At 50.5% G+C, this 14553-nt stretch overlaps 1 protein-coding gene across 2 annotated transcripts in view; it reads left to right on the top strand.

The window, feature by feature from the left end:
* CACNA1S (calcium voltage-gated channel subunit alpha1 S) overlaps positions 1-14553 on the top strand; it is a 64560-nt gene that overhangs the window by 32171 nt on the left and 17836 nt on the right. For both annotated transcript variants that reach the window (XM_084785740.1, XM_084785739.1), the window contains exons 14-28: positions 393-507; positions 1384-1477; positions 2145-2214; positions 4525-4657; positions 5380-5509; positions 6144-6203; positions 7917-8023; positions 8509-8596; positions 8831-8938; positions 10107-10159; positions 10425-10571; positions 10984-11185; positions 11342-11500; positions 13092-13202; positions 14372-14455. In XM_084785740.1, coding sequence (XP_084641866.1) covers positions 393-507; positions 1384-1477; positions 2145-2214; positions 4525-4657; positions 5380-5509; positions 6144-6203; positions 7917-8023; positions 8509-8596; positions 8831-8938; positions 10107-10159; positions 10425-10571; positions 10984-11185; positions 11342-11500; positions 13092-13202; positions 14372-14455 — 1661 coding nt within the window. The remainder of the gene's footprint in view (positions 1-392; positions 508-1383; positions 1478-2144; positions 2215-4524; positions 4658-5379; positions 5510-6143; positions 6204-7916; positions 8024-8508; positions 8597-8830; positions 8939-10106; positions 10160-10424; positions 10572-10983; positions 11186-11341; positions 11501-13091; positions 13203-14371; positions 14456-14553) is intronic.

Here is a 14553-nt window from a genome sequence, read left to right as displayed (position 1 = left end):
AGTGATGCTAAGGGCACCCGAAAGGTCCTGGTGCTGTGCTGCGGAATCTGGCACCGTAATGAGTGAGCAGGGATGATGTCAGCATCCCTTGCTTTGTCACCCCCAGGGTTTCCCAAGGATTTTGACAGAGATCTGGAGTCTGTTCTGGCAGAAAAAGAAAAAGACTCAAAGGCTAGGGTGTATTCAGGCCTCATCATGGTTACTTTATGCAGTAAAGCTTCCCTGAGAACTTGTCTATTCTCCTGGGCCTGTACCCTCCCTCTCATGGGATATAGCTCTGGCAAGAAACTGCCCCTTCAAGGATTAAGGCCTGACAACGCAAGAGCAGGCAAAACTCCTTCCCCTGAAACTGCCTTCCACACACAACTCAAGGCTCCTTAGCTGACCCTTAGACATCCTGCTCAACGTCTTCCTGGCTATCGCTGTGGACAACCTGGCAGAGGCGGAGAGTCTGACTTCCGCCCAGAAGGCCAAGGCTGAGGAGAGAAAGCGCAGGAAGATGTCTAAGTGAGTGCTGCACCCTCTAGGTGAGAGCTGGAATGCTGGGCTGTAGCTATGGCCTCTGGGCTGTAGGCAGGATTCTTCCTTCAGCCACATGAGCAGAGGCCACGGGGCGCCCACCCTTGTGGGCAGGCTTCTCTGAGTGGGACCTGATACTGAGCCACGGTATCTCTCAGAGGGAGTCATTTACTTCTCAGTTCTCTGCAGATCTGTCCATCTGTGATTGGTCGTGTGTGTCTCTCTCTGTGTGCCTGGTGCCTCCAGGACTAGATGTAGGATAGGTTATCTAGATTGTGTTTCTCAAATTCAACCTGCAAAAGAACCATCTGGAAGTTTTGTAAAATGTAGAATCCGCGTCAACCGGTCTGAACTGGGTGGGATGGATGAAGGTTTGAGTTTCTAGCCAGTTCAGTTCCCAGGCTGTGCTAAAGCTGTTGAGGTTGGAGGGGCACAGTTTAGGTAACTGAATTTCAGCTAGGAGCCCGCTTCATGTGCCCGCGAGGATGGGACTCCCATTGCTTGGCATCAAGATGGAAAGAGTTAAGGAAGAAGGGCCAGCAAAGGCCCCAGACATTTCCAGGGCTGGAACTGCCTTAGATAGTGAGAATCCTACATGACACAAGTGCAAAAGCTACTCTCCACTCAGTCACTAGCATCAAACGCTGACTGCGGATGGCCAGTGAGAGTCTAGTTTGTGTGGAGCGTCACACCCAATACCACAGAGAAAAGGCTTGTCCAGGCCTACTGCCCTTCCTATTTAGTGGCCAGGACTTCTCCTTCCTCCATAGATTCCCCTTGAGCCCTCGGTGTGAAACCTTCCTGAGGGTGCTGTTGTCCCTGGCGCCATTCTTGTTGGCTTAGATTTCCTTGGCTTTATTTTAGGGGGCTGCCAGACAAGTCAGAAGAAGAGAAGTCCACACTGGCTAAGAAGCTGGAGCAGAAGCCCAAGGGTGAAGGCATCCCCACCACAGCCAAGGTGACGTCTAGCATGGGGAGTCTTACAGGCTGCTTGGAGGGCCTCTGGGAGTCCCCTGCTCCCCCTGTCACTTTTGGGGACAGTAAGGAGACACGGAGACAAATCCCCTTGCTTTCTGTAGGGGGCAGAGCCAACATCTATATCTCCTCCAGGGACCTCTGGGTGGAGAGGGACAGGCCCTTCAGCCTAGGAGCCAGACTTCCTTAGAATCCTATGCAGAGCAGGAAGGCGCCCCCACTTGCCCACTCCCACTGTTCTACTCTGAGCCTGGCTTTCCACGCCTGCTAGCTCTGCCCTGCGTGTTCCAGCCTGGCCCCACTCACCATTATGGGGAACAAGGAAAGAGTTCATGATCCAGGAGGGTCCTGGGCGGCAAAGAGGTTGGACAGCTTGGCTTCAGGAACTCAGTTCTCTTGTAGGGAGCCAAAGGAGGACACAGTGAGGACAGGCGACAGGCTGTCTTGGTTTTGCCCAGCGCAGGTTTGGACAAGTTGTGTCCCTTGCTGGGCCTGGCTTCTTATTTGTAAGACATAATGGCCCTGTTACCACTCACCTCTCAGATTGTAGGGAACATTCAGGAAGTTGAACAAGGGCTGCCCAGAGCATGCCCAGTAAGTTCAGGCATCAGTTTTTGCTTCCTCGCCACCTTCCCTGTTCCTTTCTACAGCTGAAAATTGATGAGTTTGAATCTAACGTCAACGAGGTGAAAGACCCCTACCCTTCAGCCGACTTCCCAGGTAAGGACCCTCGAGTGTGGGAGCTGTTAAGGGGCAACATATGGATGCCTAACACTCTATATGGGTGTCTCTTGTGTGTCCCCTCTCCATGTGGAGGCCAGGACCCTGGAGATGTTCCCTTTGCCTTGCAAGCCTGCCTCTCCCTGCAATATAAACAGCAAAAATAATATTCCACACACGCTTTAATTTACTTTTATTGAGTTCCAGCTATGTGCTTCAGTACTGAACACCCAGTTTTCAAAGAGCACAGGGCTGGTGGGCATACAAGTCCTCCTTGCCCACTGGGATATATCCAAAAAAAAAAAAAAGGCATTTGCATTGATATGCTGATGGGGTAATCACTCCCTACCCTGTATCTCGAGAAAAACCATGACTGCCAGACTGCCACTGTGTGAAAATCCACAAGGGCATCTTGGGGAGGAGGGTGTGTGAACCAGAGCTGCAGACCAGATGCAAGCATCTCCTAAGTGCATGTTATCACTGGCTTCTGTGTGAACCCTACTCATCTGGACCAAGGGCACGATGCATGGCAGAAGCAGAGCCAGGCTGGATTAGCGCTATGTGGCCTCTTGGAAGAGCCTGGGGCACAAGTGCTCTCAGGCTCTGCCAGCTCCCTCCCGGGTCCTTCTGAGCATTTTACTTATTGTGGAATCGACTGGTTAGCTTCAGTGTCTCTAAGCTCCAATTGGACTTCCCATGCTCTGAGTGGCACACAGTAGGACTTCCACAAATCAAAATACATGATCACAGGAAATGATTCTGCAAAGCGAAGTGTGGGGAGTAAGGCTGACAAAATTTCTTCAAATATCTGGTGGGAATAAATATTGAGAACATTTCAGGTGGAGTTGTGTCCGCTAATGATCATCCTCTGTAAGGTGCTCGTGGCTGGCATGCAGGTGGGAGGGTGACAGCCGTAGGAAATCTGATGTGATGAGAAAGGGCTTGAGAGAAAGGAGAACAGAAGGTAGAGAGAGAACATGTGGGTTGGAGAGAGGTCTCACCAAGGCCACAAAATATATTTATATCTAACCTCTTTCCAAAAATAAGTCGGAGTGGCTTATGACAAACGTTCTGTACAATCTGGGCCTCTAATGCAGTCCTGTAATTCCAGCTCCCCCACTGGCTGAGGCAGGGAAATATAGGTCAGTGGTAGAGGACTTGCCTACCACATGTGAGACTTTGGGTTCAATACCCAGTGCTCAAAAAAATAAATAAATAAATAAAAAATAAATAAAAAGAAAAAAATATGTGCAATACTAACAAATCAAACACAGACAAAGGAATAAAGAATTAAGGGGGGAGCCCGGCATGGTGGTGCACACCTGTAATCCTACACTCAGGGAGGCAGAGGCAGGCAGATCTCTGAGTTCGAGGCCAGCCTGGTCCTCAGAGTGAGTTCCAGGACAGCCAGGGCTACACAGAGAAACCCTGTCTCGAAAAAACCAAAACCAAACCAAAACAAAACAAAAAGCAAACAACAACAACAAATCAAGGGAAGCTGCCAAGATGCAAACACTAGGATGAACCCTTCTGCAGTCAAACAGCCATAGCAGGCCGGGCAGTTAGGTGGAAGTGTCATGCTAGGGCAGAGGCAGGGCCCCTTAGGATCAGAGAAGAGTGGCAGGTGATGCAGGTTGCTTGACGAACCCACAGGTACCCTCCATGGAGAGGGCAGAGTCAGTCACTCCGGGCATCCCCCAGGGTCTTGCCCGGGGCTGACAAGGTGGGGTGGAGGCACTGTCGGTGGAGGAAGCAAGCAGAGCACAACTCAAGGCATAAGCTGGGACTAGCTCTGCCTTCTGCTTCATGTGGGGAGGGCACGATCCTGGCCACAGCTCAAGAGGGATAGTGGCTCCATTCTGTGCATTCCGAAAGTTCTTCGACGAACTCTCTTTTCCCACAACCCTCTTCTCCTTGCTCAATTTTATGATTGGGAAGGAGAAGTTAAGAGAGGAGACAGACTTGTCCGATGCTCCATGAGGGGAGGGCCAGAGCCAGGCCCAGAAACTGTGGCAACCAACTACTGTTTAAGATGTTGTGAGTCTAGCCCCGAGACAGAAGATGTAGGAACTACACTCCTTAATCTTGCTCCTGGCCCTACATGCAGAAAGTTTGTGGGACTTCGGAACTAGATTCTGCACTACGAACCAAGAGGGGAAGACCCCGGCTGAACCCTGCTAATACCTAGTGCCCAGAATTAGCCTTTGCTTAGTAGCCTCAGGGGCTCTTAGAAGTGGAGGTTCTGAGCACAGAAGCCAAGAATCTGTCACCGTGTAGAAAACCCCCTCGTTTCTTTGCCTCTCCCCACAGGGGATGATGAGGAAGATGAGCCTGAGATCCCAGTGAGCCCCCGACCACGCCCTCTGGCTGAGCTGCAGCTGAAAGAGAAAGCGGTACCCATCCCTGAGGCCAGCTCCTTCTTCATCTTCAGCCCCACCAACAAGTAGGTAGTGCTTTGGCAGCCATGTCTGGTAGCTGATGAGCTTTCAAAGACAGTGGCTTCCCTCCCCTATGCACGGTTCATTCCTTTAGACTGCAGCCCTGTGCTGTGTCAAAAATGTTGGGGTGGGGGGATGGGTAGCTCCATGACAGAGCGTTTCCCTAACATGCATGAGCATACAAATGCCTAGCACGTACAAAAAAGTTAAAATACCTTTAAAATGGATACAATGATAGTATATCTGAGAAAAATGATGCTTTTAAGTCTTACCAGTTACTTACACCTAAGAAGGGTCTGTGGTTGCTAATCCCCCTCCAAGGTCACTTTTAGCCAGGGCAAGGAGAGGTCTGGGGGAACTGGGGCTTTTATTTGCATTACATTCTTCAGCTCAGGAATAAACAGATTCTGTGGAGTTTCTTTCGCCCCAGGGAAGGAGGTCAGCCTGTCCCATGCTGGGCTGGAATCCTCCTGATGGTGGGTACTGGTAGAGGAACAGATGATGGAGGGCTCTGTTGGGAGATATGACTAAAGACTAAAGGAGCAAAGTGGGGGCCGAGTCCTGTGTGTCCAGCTGCAAGGCTTTACTCATGCCCTGACCACGGCAAGAGGGAGTGGGGGGGGGGGCACACAGCAAGTAGATTCAGTGTCCCTCTATAGGACAGAAGTTAGTGAGGCCCGAGTTTCCTGCGTCTCACAGCTTCCATCCTCCCAACCCTCCCCACCAGGATCCGTGTCCTATGTCACCGCATTGTCAATGCCACCTGGTTCACCAACTTCATCCTGCTCTTCATCCTGCTCAGTAGTGCCGCACTGGCTGCTGAGGACCCCATCCGGGCCGACTCCATGAGGAACCAGGTGATGCCTGTCCCTTCAGCTGGTTCAGCATCTGCTCTACTCTGGAGTCTAAGTTCAGTGGCCACAAGGGCATCAGAGTTTCTTAGAGTTGAAGTTTCTGGAGGGCTGGGACTTCCCGCTGCAGTTCTTAAACAGTGCTGGACCCAGCAGAAGCAAGATTGGCCAGATCTGACTGCCCGGCCTGAACAGTGCTGGCGCTGGTGATTTGATGGCGGTAGCAGCAGTAGTGGTGGTGACAACGATGGTCATAATGGTAGTGATGTTAGTGGTGGCAGGGAGAGTAATAGTAATGACAGTGATGGTGGTGATCATAGCAATGATGATGGTGGTGGCTGTTTAATGATGGTAATAATTTATGTGGTGAGGTAGTGATGTTACCGGTAGTGGTAGTGGTGGTGGTGTTTATGATAATGGTTGTGGTAATGGTAATGGTGTTGGTGGTAATAGTAGTGGTCGTCATGGCAATGATGATGGTGACAGCAATGGTGGTGGTGGTGGTGGTAATAGTGGTTGTCATGGCAGTGACGATGGTGACAATGGTGGTGGCGGTGGTGGTGATAGTGATGATGGTTGTGGTGAAACCATTGCTTTGGCAATTCTCTCACTGGTTGCCTCTACCTTGTCCCACCTCCAGATCCTTGAGTATTTTGATTACGTGTTCACTGCTGTTTTCACCGTGGAGATTGTCCTGAAGGTGAGTGAAGACTGCAGGATGGACATCTATGGGTTTGAAGTTTCTCAGGGCTGAGTGGCCCCAATTTATACCCAATGATTCGCTTGGGGACACTGGTAAGGAGTGGGAGAGAAAGAAGATAGAGATGGATAACGGTAGGAAAGGGTTGTTGCATCCAGGAGACCACCCAGGGCTTCAGATCCTGGGCAAAAGGGGGGTCAAGACAAGGGAGCAGGTGGCTGAATGGAAGGCTGGAAACAAAGATGACCCACTGTGGCTGCCACCTCTCAGGAGAGCACAGTTACCCTTCTGCACAGAAGACACTGTTACCCTTAAGTGAGCCTGGAAGTTGGGATTTGCCCTTAGACCTTTACTCCAAGTACCTGGCAAGTTCTTCTCCTTCTAGAGTTCTCAAAGAAGTGACCATTGGGGAGTGTCCTAGAGAGTTCAGTAGCATCGTATACTGGTTTTACTGCAGCTGCTACATGCTATAGAGTTTAGCTATTTGGAGAAGCAAGCTACAGGTCTGGAAATGTCCTCCACCTTTGAGGCAGAGGAGAGCTGCCAATGCCCACCTTACTGTACCGGATAAAGAGCAAATGTTTTTATAAATCAGGATTTCCCAGCTTTTGAAATTTTGTTAAAAGTTTCGTTTTTTGTTTTTTCTTTTGTTTTTGTTTTTTTCAGACAAGGTTTCTCTGTGTTACCTTGGCTGTCCTGAACTTGCTGTGTAGATCAGGCTGGCCTCAAACTCACAGTGATCTGCCTGCCTCTGCCTCCCTGAGTGCTGAGGTTACAGGTGTGAGCCGATGTACCTAGCTTGTTAAAGTTTAATCTCACATGGGCTGGGGGTGTGGACCCATTGATAGAGTACTTGTCTCATGCATAAAGAGCTGGCGTGGATTCCCAGCGCTGCCTAAAAGCAGGCCTGGCGGTATATACCTGTAATCTGTAAAGTTGGAAAGATCACAAATTTAAGGTCATCTTGGCCTATGCAGTGAATATAAGGGACCCTGGATTATTGACTAGCACAGAAAGCAAAGTTCTCTTATCTAAATAAGAGACAATTGCCCCAGTTTGGCTTTCTACAACACAGCCCTCTTTGCCTGTTGCTGAGGTGAGCACACTAGGTTCAGGCTATCACAGTAGCAGACTCTGACAAGCAGGAGGAGGCTGCATCTATGACTGGAACCCAGAATCACAGGCCTTTATATCCTCTGATGGAAGAGGAGAGGGCATCTGCATATAAGGACCAGAGCAGAGCAGAGGAAGAAGTGCTCCCTTTTCAGATCTTTAGCCATTGACAGTTGAACAGAGGGAGAAAGTAGCTGCGCAGATGTCAAGGAGAATGTCAGAAACGAGGTGTTAGACTTAGACCTTGAAATCAAGCTACACCAGCAGGGTAGTAAAGATGAGGTCGTGAGTATGAGACCCTGAAGACATCTAGCCTGCCTCTCAGGAGGTAGGAGGGCCAGGCTCCCCACCCCTGGGAAAAAGAAGGAGCTGAGGCCCATGTTAGCATCGGGAGAAAAGAACTCCTCCTCTGAGGGCAAAGACTGGCACAGGTGCTCTGGGAATGCCCAGGGATTTATCTGAAGCAGGGAACAGAGGGAGCACCCATGGGCTACAGCAGGGAGTTGAATAACAGGACACTCTCCAGAGCAGACCAAGATGAGGCGTCTGGGAAAGCCTCTTCCTCCAGCTGCTTGCTCCAGATGTTGCCTCTCTCCCTAGATGACCACCTATGGCGCCTTCCTGCACAAAGGCTCCTTCTGCCGCAACTACTTCAACATCCTGGACTTGCTGGTGGTGGCCGTGTCGCTCATCTCCATGGGCCTCGAGTAAGCAGTGACAGGGCCCAGTCCTGGTGGTGCGTGGGTGCTCTGTGCTCTGTGCCTGTGCCTGTGCCTCAGAGCAGGAGTCCTAGCCCTGTGGGTGGCTGGGCTCCAGGCTGAAATATGAGGGTGGCTTAGGGCTGTGGTTAGGAACATCCTTGGGGGGAGGGGAGGTTCCCCAGCTGGGTTAAAGTGACAATGCTAAGTCCTAATCCTGGAGACCAGAAAGGGAGGCAAAAAGAAGGCAGTCCCGAGAGTAGCGAGCATAGTCCCTACTCTGGTCATTTCTAGTCTAGTGAAAGAGACAGAGTCTATATCCACAGAAGTAAGCCAATGAGACTATCCACACTGAAAAGGGAACAGCTTTACCCTGGGGTCAGGGAGGCCACAGGTGGAAAGCTCCGGATAGGAGGTGACAAAGCTCCTGGCTACTGCCTTCTGACTGGAGCACACGCACCACTCTAGGCCCCAAACCAACTTGCTTCCTGCAGGTCCAGTGCCATCTCTGTGGTGAAGATCTTGAGGGTTCTGAGGGTGCTGCGACCACTCCGAGCCATAAACAGAGCGAAGGGGTTGAAGGTGAGAGAGGGCCCCTTTAGGGGAGGGGTCTACAGTCCTGCCTGACTTCAGGTCCTCAACACAGGGTCTCACCTTGTCCATCTATGGTGGTGAGACTGAGGCAGGCCAGCCAGCTTTCCTCATGGGCCTAGCTCTACTAGGGGACAAAAACTTGAGTTCCCTGGGTCCCCTGGGCAGGATAGTGAGGTGGAGAGGGGCAAGCCCAGCACCTACCAACTGCCTCTACCTCTCTAGCACGTGGTGCAGTGCGTGTTTGTTGCCATCCGCACCATCGGGAACATCGTGCTGGTCACCACCCTCCTGCAGTTCATGTTCGCGTGCATTGGAGTCCAGCTGTTCAAGGTGAGGCCCCGCCTGATCCATCTCCACCTGGGCCAGCTCAGAGGCCTTGACCATAGCCCACCACTTCTCAAGCAAGAAAACCCCAAATTGTGAAAGCAAATGACCCCGAATCTATGTTTTTTTTGTTTTCTTTTTAATTTTTTATTAATTTATTCTTGAATCTATGGTTTTTAAAACTAGCTTCTGCTCCTCTGAGCACCCTTGCCATTGTGTCTACTCTTACTCAGAGACCCTGAGTTACCTTTCTTCTCATCCACTCGCCAACCTTCACCTTGTTAATGTTCTTTTTATAAAACTGGCTTTTATAAACTCCTCTTAACACCGCTATCACACAAATAATTGAGAGTCTTTTATTATTTTTTTTATAAAGCTTTATAACATAATCTTGAGCAGTTTTAGTCTGTTCTTAACTCTCTATGTTATCATGACTCCATCTTTGCCAAAATTCCCCAAGCTATTTGCTTTTTAGTTCTTTCTTTGCTCCAGCTGAATCTTCTTCATCTCCCCTGCACCTCTGCTTGTGGCTAAATCCCCTGCGGAATCCCCTTCCAAGGAGCTGGACCAGAATCCATGCATTTCAAGCTTCACTTAGTCTTAGGGTGACCTTGCATCCAACAAAAGCTTTTGCAGGTGTTCAGTATGTGGTAACGACTAGAGGAGAATGTGCTCTTGCTGAAGGCGTGTTTGGGGAGATCGGGCCTTGTCCAGGATGTGCTTTCTAACTCTGAGGACAAAGTAAATTCTCAGATCCCTAGTGGGAGGGTCCATCTGTATGGCTCTTGTTTCCTTAGCAGCCTTGGGCTTCCCTGGGGCAGAAGAGGAAAGGGGAGGGTGGGGCACGTCCTCTCCCTCGTACAGTGTGGACTGTGACGGGAGCCTCCGTGGCCACCTTTGTCAAAGGAGCTGGGCTGGGTATACTCACATCCTCAGGTCCAGCCTTGGCTACTCCACAGATGCCTATCTAAGGCAGCAGCCGGGCTGGATGGGAAGCCTCTAGGGAATGTGAGGATGGATGATGACGGCCTTGCCCTCAGACTAAGAATGAACATGTCCTCCCTCCAGACAGTCCTCCTCCCCTTCTCCCTCCAACCCAGCGCCCACAGAACCCGCTTTTCTACTCTATTTCCATGACCATGTCTCCAACCCTCCCTTTCCTTCCTGGGTGCAGGGAAAGTTCTACAGCTGCAATGACTTATCCAAGATGACCGAAGAGGAGTGCAGGTACACCAGCTAGGCTTTGCCAGCTGAGGGCTCTGAGAGGCTCATACAAGGAGCGCAGTGACCTTCAGGATGGGAACTGGGTACCAATTTATAGAATCCCAGGCCTTTAGTAGCTGTGGGGAGGGAATGCCCAGCATCATCTTTCCTTTCTGTCCCAGAAATGGGCCATCATTTGTCTGGCAGTCACTACCGATGGCCCAGGGGATGTGGGTGGGGTTGAGGTATCCCAGCCACACTGTGGGGTGACTGGGGCCCTCTGTGCCAGGGGCTACTACTACATATACAAGGATGGAGACCCCACGCAGATAGAGCTGCGTCCCCGCCAGTGGATGCACAATGACTTCCACTTCGACAATGTGCTCTCAGCTATGATGTCACTCTTCACAGTCTCCACCTTCGAGGGTTGGCCTCAGTGAGTAAGACCTGCATGGCACAGGTAGGGTGGTGCCAAGGAACCAGAAGCCCCCACTCTACCATGCCTGCCTGTGGCAGTGCTCAACAAACCCGACTCATGCCACTGTATGTGAGCCTGGCCAGAGGACTCTGACAAAATATGCCCAGTGTCTTTAGAAAAGCATGTCTCTCTGCCCACAGCAGAGTCTTAATGGTTGACTTAACAGTTAATATGCCCCACAGAGAGGCAGGACAATGGCAGGGTGGGTTCTGGCCTTCCCTAGACTAGTTCTGCCTTCTCTCACATTGCTTGGCTGCTCAGAAAGTTCTCTCGGCTCCCATGGCCAATGAGATAATACCCATCCTCCTGGCCTGGCTCTCGGTCTCATTATGCCATCCCTACTTATCTTCTTCCCTCTGCCCACTCCAAGGCTACTGTACAAGGCCATAGACTCCAATGAGGAGGACATAGGCCCCATCTACAACAACCGAGTGGAGATGGCCATCTTCTTCATCATCTACATCATCCTCATTGCATTCTTCATGATGAACATCTTTGTGGGCTTTGTCATTGTCACCTTCCAGGAGCAGGGGGAGACTGAATATAAGAACTGTGAGCTGGACAAGAACCAGGTACGGAGCCACCTGCCAGAGACGAAAAGCAGAAGAGCCCTACAGGCCTGCAAAGAGAGCCTCCATTGGGCCCTCCCTTAGTCTTTGTACCCTGTTTGTCTCCAAGCTGAAACAGTTCTCACTGGTGCTGACCTGTCCTGCTCTGTTGTGTCCTAGCGCCAATGTGTACAGTATGCCCTGAAGGCCCGCCCACTGAGGTGCTACATCCCCAAAAACCCATACCAGTATCAGGTGTGGTACGTGGTCACTTCCTCCTACTTTGAGTACCTGATGTTTGCTCTCATCATGCTCAACACCATCTGCCTGGGAATGCAGGTAAGGAGGTGAGGGTTTAGCCAGACTAAGGCCCAGGGCCTGGGCAAGGCAGGGACATAGAGAAGTCCCCAATTCATCCCGACGGGTGTCTCTAGAATGCCTGCTGCATGCCAGCTGCAGGATTCAGGAATGAACCGATTCCAGCCTTATGGCTAATTTGTTATGGAGTTAATTCAATTGTTATGGTGGCAATTCGTCAAACAGGAGATGGCTGCTGCAGGTAAGGAAGAGATGTGGGAAGCAGGACACGTGTCCTCAGTTTTCCCTTCATTGTTGTAAGTCTGGGTGTGAGTTGTTTGGAAACTCCTTTCCGACCTCAAAGGAGTGGGGGGGGAAAGGTTTAGGATTCACAAGACAGGTGTCATGCCCCTCTTAGGAGAGGAGAAACCACATATAGATCATAGTCTGTAGCATTGCTATCGTGCTTTAATTAAACATCTGGTCCCGTAGGCCCTATACAATATCATCTCACAGCTAGGTACCCTGCTCCTAGGAGCCGAAGACACGTTCAATACAGGCTAGCTGCTTTTCTCATAACTGTAACTGAACATCTTATATGAAACACTTAAGGGAGGAGAGCGGTTTTTTTTTTCCCCAGCTCATGATTGGAGGAGATACAATACAGTCTGCCATGGTGAGGATAGGCACAGTGGCAGGATGCTACATGGTGGTGGGACCATCTCAGCAGAGCAGGAAGCAGAGACCGGGTGGGAAGCAAGGCTTAGCTATAAACCTCAAGTCTTACCCCAGTGACTACTTCTTCTCAAACAGCACCACAGTCTGGGGACAGAGTTCAAATACGTGTGCCTATGGGCAGTGTTTCACATTTACACAATCTCACAATGAGAAGAGCACACCCTGTAGGTTCATGGGATCATAGGAAAGGAGGTTCACCAAGCTGCAGGCCCTGGTCATGTAGAGGAAAAGAAGCAATGGGTTCTTTGGGGCCGAGTCAGGCGGCAGACATGGTGGTACTGCTTGAGGGGGTGGGGCAGTCAGCAGACCCTTCTCATCCGACTGGGGAGGTTCTGTAGAAGGTGTTGGGATTTCACCAACTTAAAAAAACAAAAGAAAAGCAGAGTGAGAGTCTCAAGTGGTCCCTAGAGGTGGTCACAGAAGCCAAGGCGTTGACTGAAGGGTCTCTCTCAATCCCCATCACTGGGGTAGCTGGCATATAGGATACAGGAATCTTAGATAGTTTTGTTTCCCACTAGACAGTAGTGATGTCAATCACAGAAGCGAGGGGTCTTCTCTTTAGTCCTGTACCATGATGACCGTGCAAAGCCCTAGCTGGTAGACTGCCAGTTTTGGTCACCCAGGACCAATATTTAAAAGATTTTTTGCAGCCCTGAGCCATACTTGGTCAGTCTTGTGGTTTTTTGACCCTCCACTCTCCCCTCTGCCATTGCCTATTATGGGATGGGATGGGCACAAAAGGTATCCTTAAGCTCTGGTGGACATCAGAGGATTATTAATTTTCCAGCTCACTGAGCTGTAACAGCCCAAGGACAGTAGGGGCTGCCCATGGAGAGAGGGGATGGGGGTTGTGATCTGCAGTTGGTAAGCCTGGCCCCCCATTTTACCTCTTCAGCATTACAACCAGTCGGAACAGATGAACCACATCTCAGACATTCTCAATGTGGCCTTCACCATCATCTTCACCCTGGAGATGGTCCTCAAGCTCATAGCATTCAAGCCCAGGGTGAGTGACTGGGCCATGGGGCCTGGGAGGAGAGACTCTCCCCTCCTTCTGCCAAAGGTCCTTCAACCTAGACTTCCTCTCTGGGGCTGCTCAGGCCTTTGCTGTGTCTCCCGTCAGATGCCGGCCCAACAAAGCTTCTGGAAGCCAGCATGGGCTGATGGCATACCAGATGCTGGGCACTGCATCGTGGACCTGTTCACGTTCCCTGCCTTACTTTCTGCTTCTGAAGCAAAGGCCTCGAACTAGGAGAGGATCTCGTTTTGTTTCTTAGGGCCTCAAATTCATTCCCACGGTCCCATCCCAGTCCAACCAAGTTCTGTTCTGGCAAGCTCTGGGTGGAAGTTTTCAGTGGGGCTCTGGAGTGAAGGAGGTTCCCCCATCTAGACCAAACCCCCAACAACCCTCTTCACACTGATGTTCTAAAGCCGAGGTTCTCAATCTGTGGGTTGCAACCCTTTGGAGCCACATGTCAGTCATCCTGCACACCAAATATTTTCATCATGATTCATAACAGCAGCAAAAGTAGAGTTATGGGTTTGGTTTGGTTTGGTTTGGTTTTTTGAGACAGGGTCACTCTGAGTTAGCCTTGTCTGTCCTGGACTCGCTTTGCAGACCAGGCTGGCCTCAAACTCATAGCCATCAGCCTGCCTGTGCCTCCTGAGTGCTGGGATTAAAGGTGTGTACCACCACACCCAGCAAAAGTACAGTAGCAACAAAATAATTTTATGGGGCTGGAGAGATGGCTGCTCTTCCAGAGGGCCTGAGTTCAATTCCCAGAAACCACATGGTAGTAGCTCACAACCATCTGTAATGAGATCTAGTGCCCTCTTCTGGCTTGCTGTCACACATGCAGGCACATACTATATTGCATAATTTAAAAAAAGAAAAGAAAAGAAAACAAAAATAATAATAATTTTATGGTTGGGGGTCACCTCAACATGAAGGACTGTATTAAAGGGTCACAGCATTAGGGAGGTTGAGAACCACTGTTCAGAGAAAGAGAATCAGAAACCAGAAGGAGAGCAGACTTGGGATGATGGAACCCTGGTCTGCCCAGCATCTTGATGTCATCCATCCATCTGCCCCCTCCCGGCTCCCCACCCTGCTGGCTGTCAGAGCTGCTTTTATCCACAACTCAAGCCTTGCTCTTCCATGACCTTCCTTCCCAGGGCTATTTTGGAGATCCCTGGAACGTATTTGACTTCCTAATCGTCATCGGCAGCATCATCGATGTCATCCTGAGTGAGATCGATGTGAGTACAGGATGGGCAGAGTCCTCACTGGGTAGGGCTCTGGTTCACTCTGCAAATGTTTGTGGAGTACCCATGACAAGTACAACATGGTACCCCAG

This window comes from Acomys minous (assembly GCF_964271855.1).
Source record: "Acomys minous genome assembly, chromosome: 1".
In the NCBI taxonomy this organism is placed as follows: Eukaryota; Metazoa; Chordata; class Mammalia; order Rodentia; family Muridae; genus Acomys; species Acomys minous.
The sequence above is the reverse complement of the archived record's forward strand: the minus strand, read 5'-3'. Positions and strand labels throughout refer to the sequence as shown.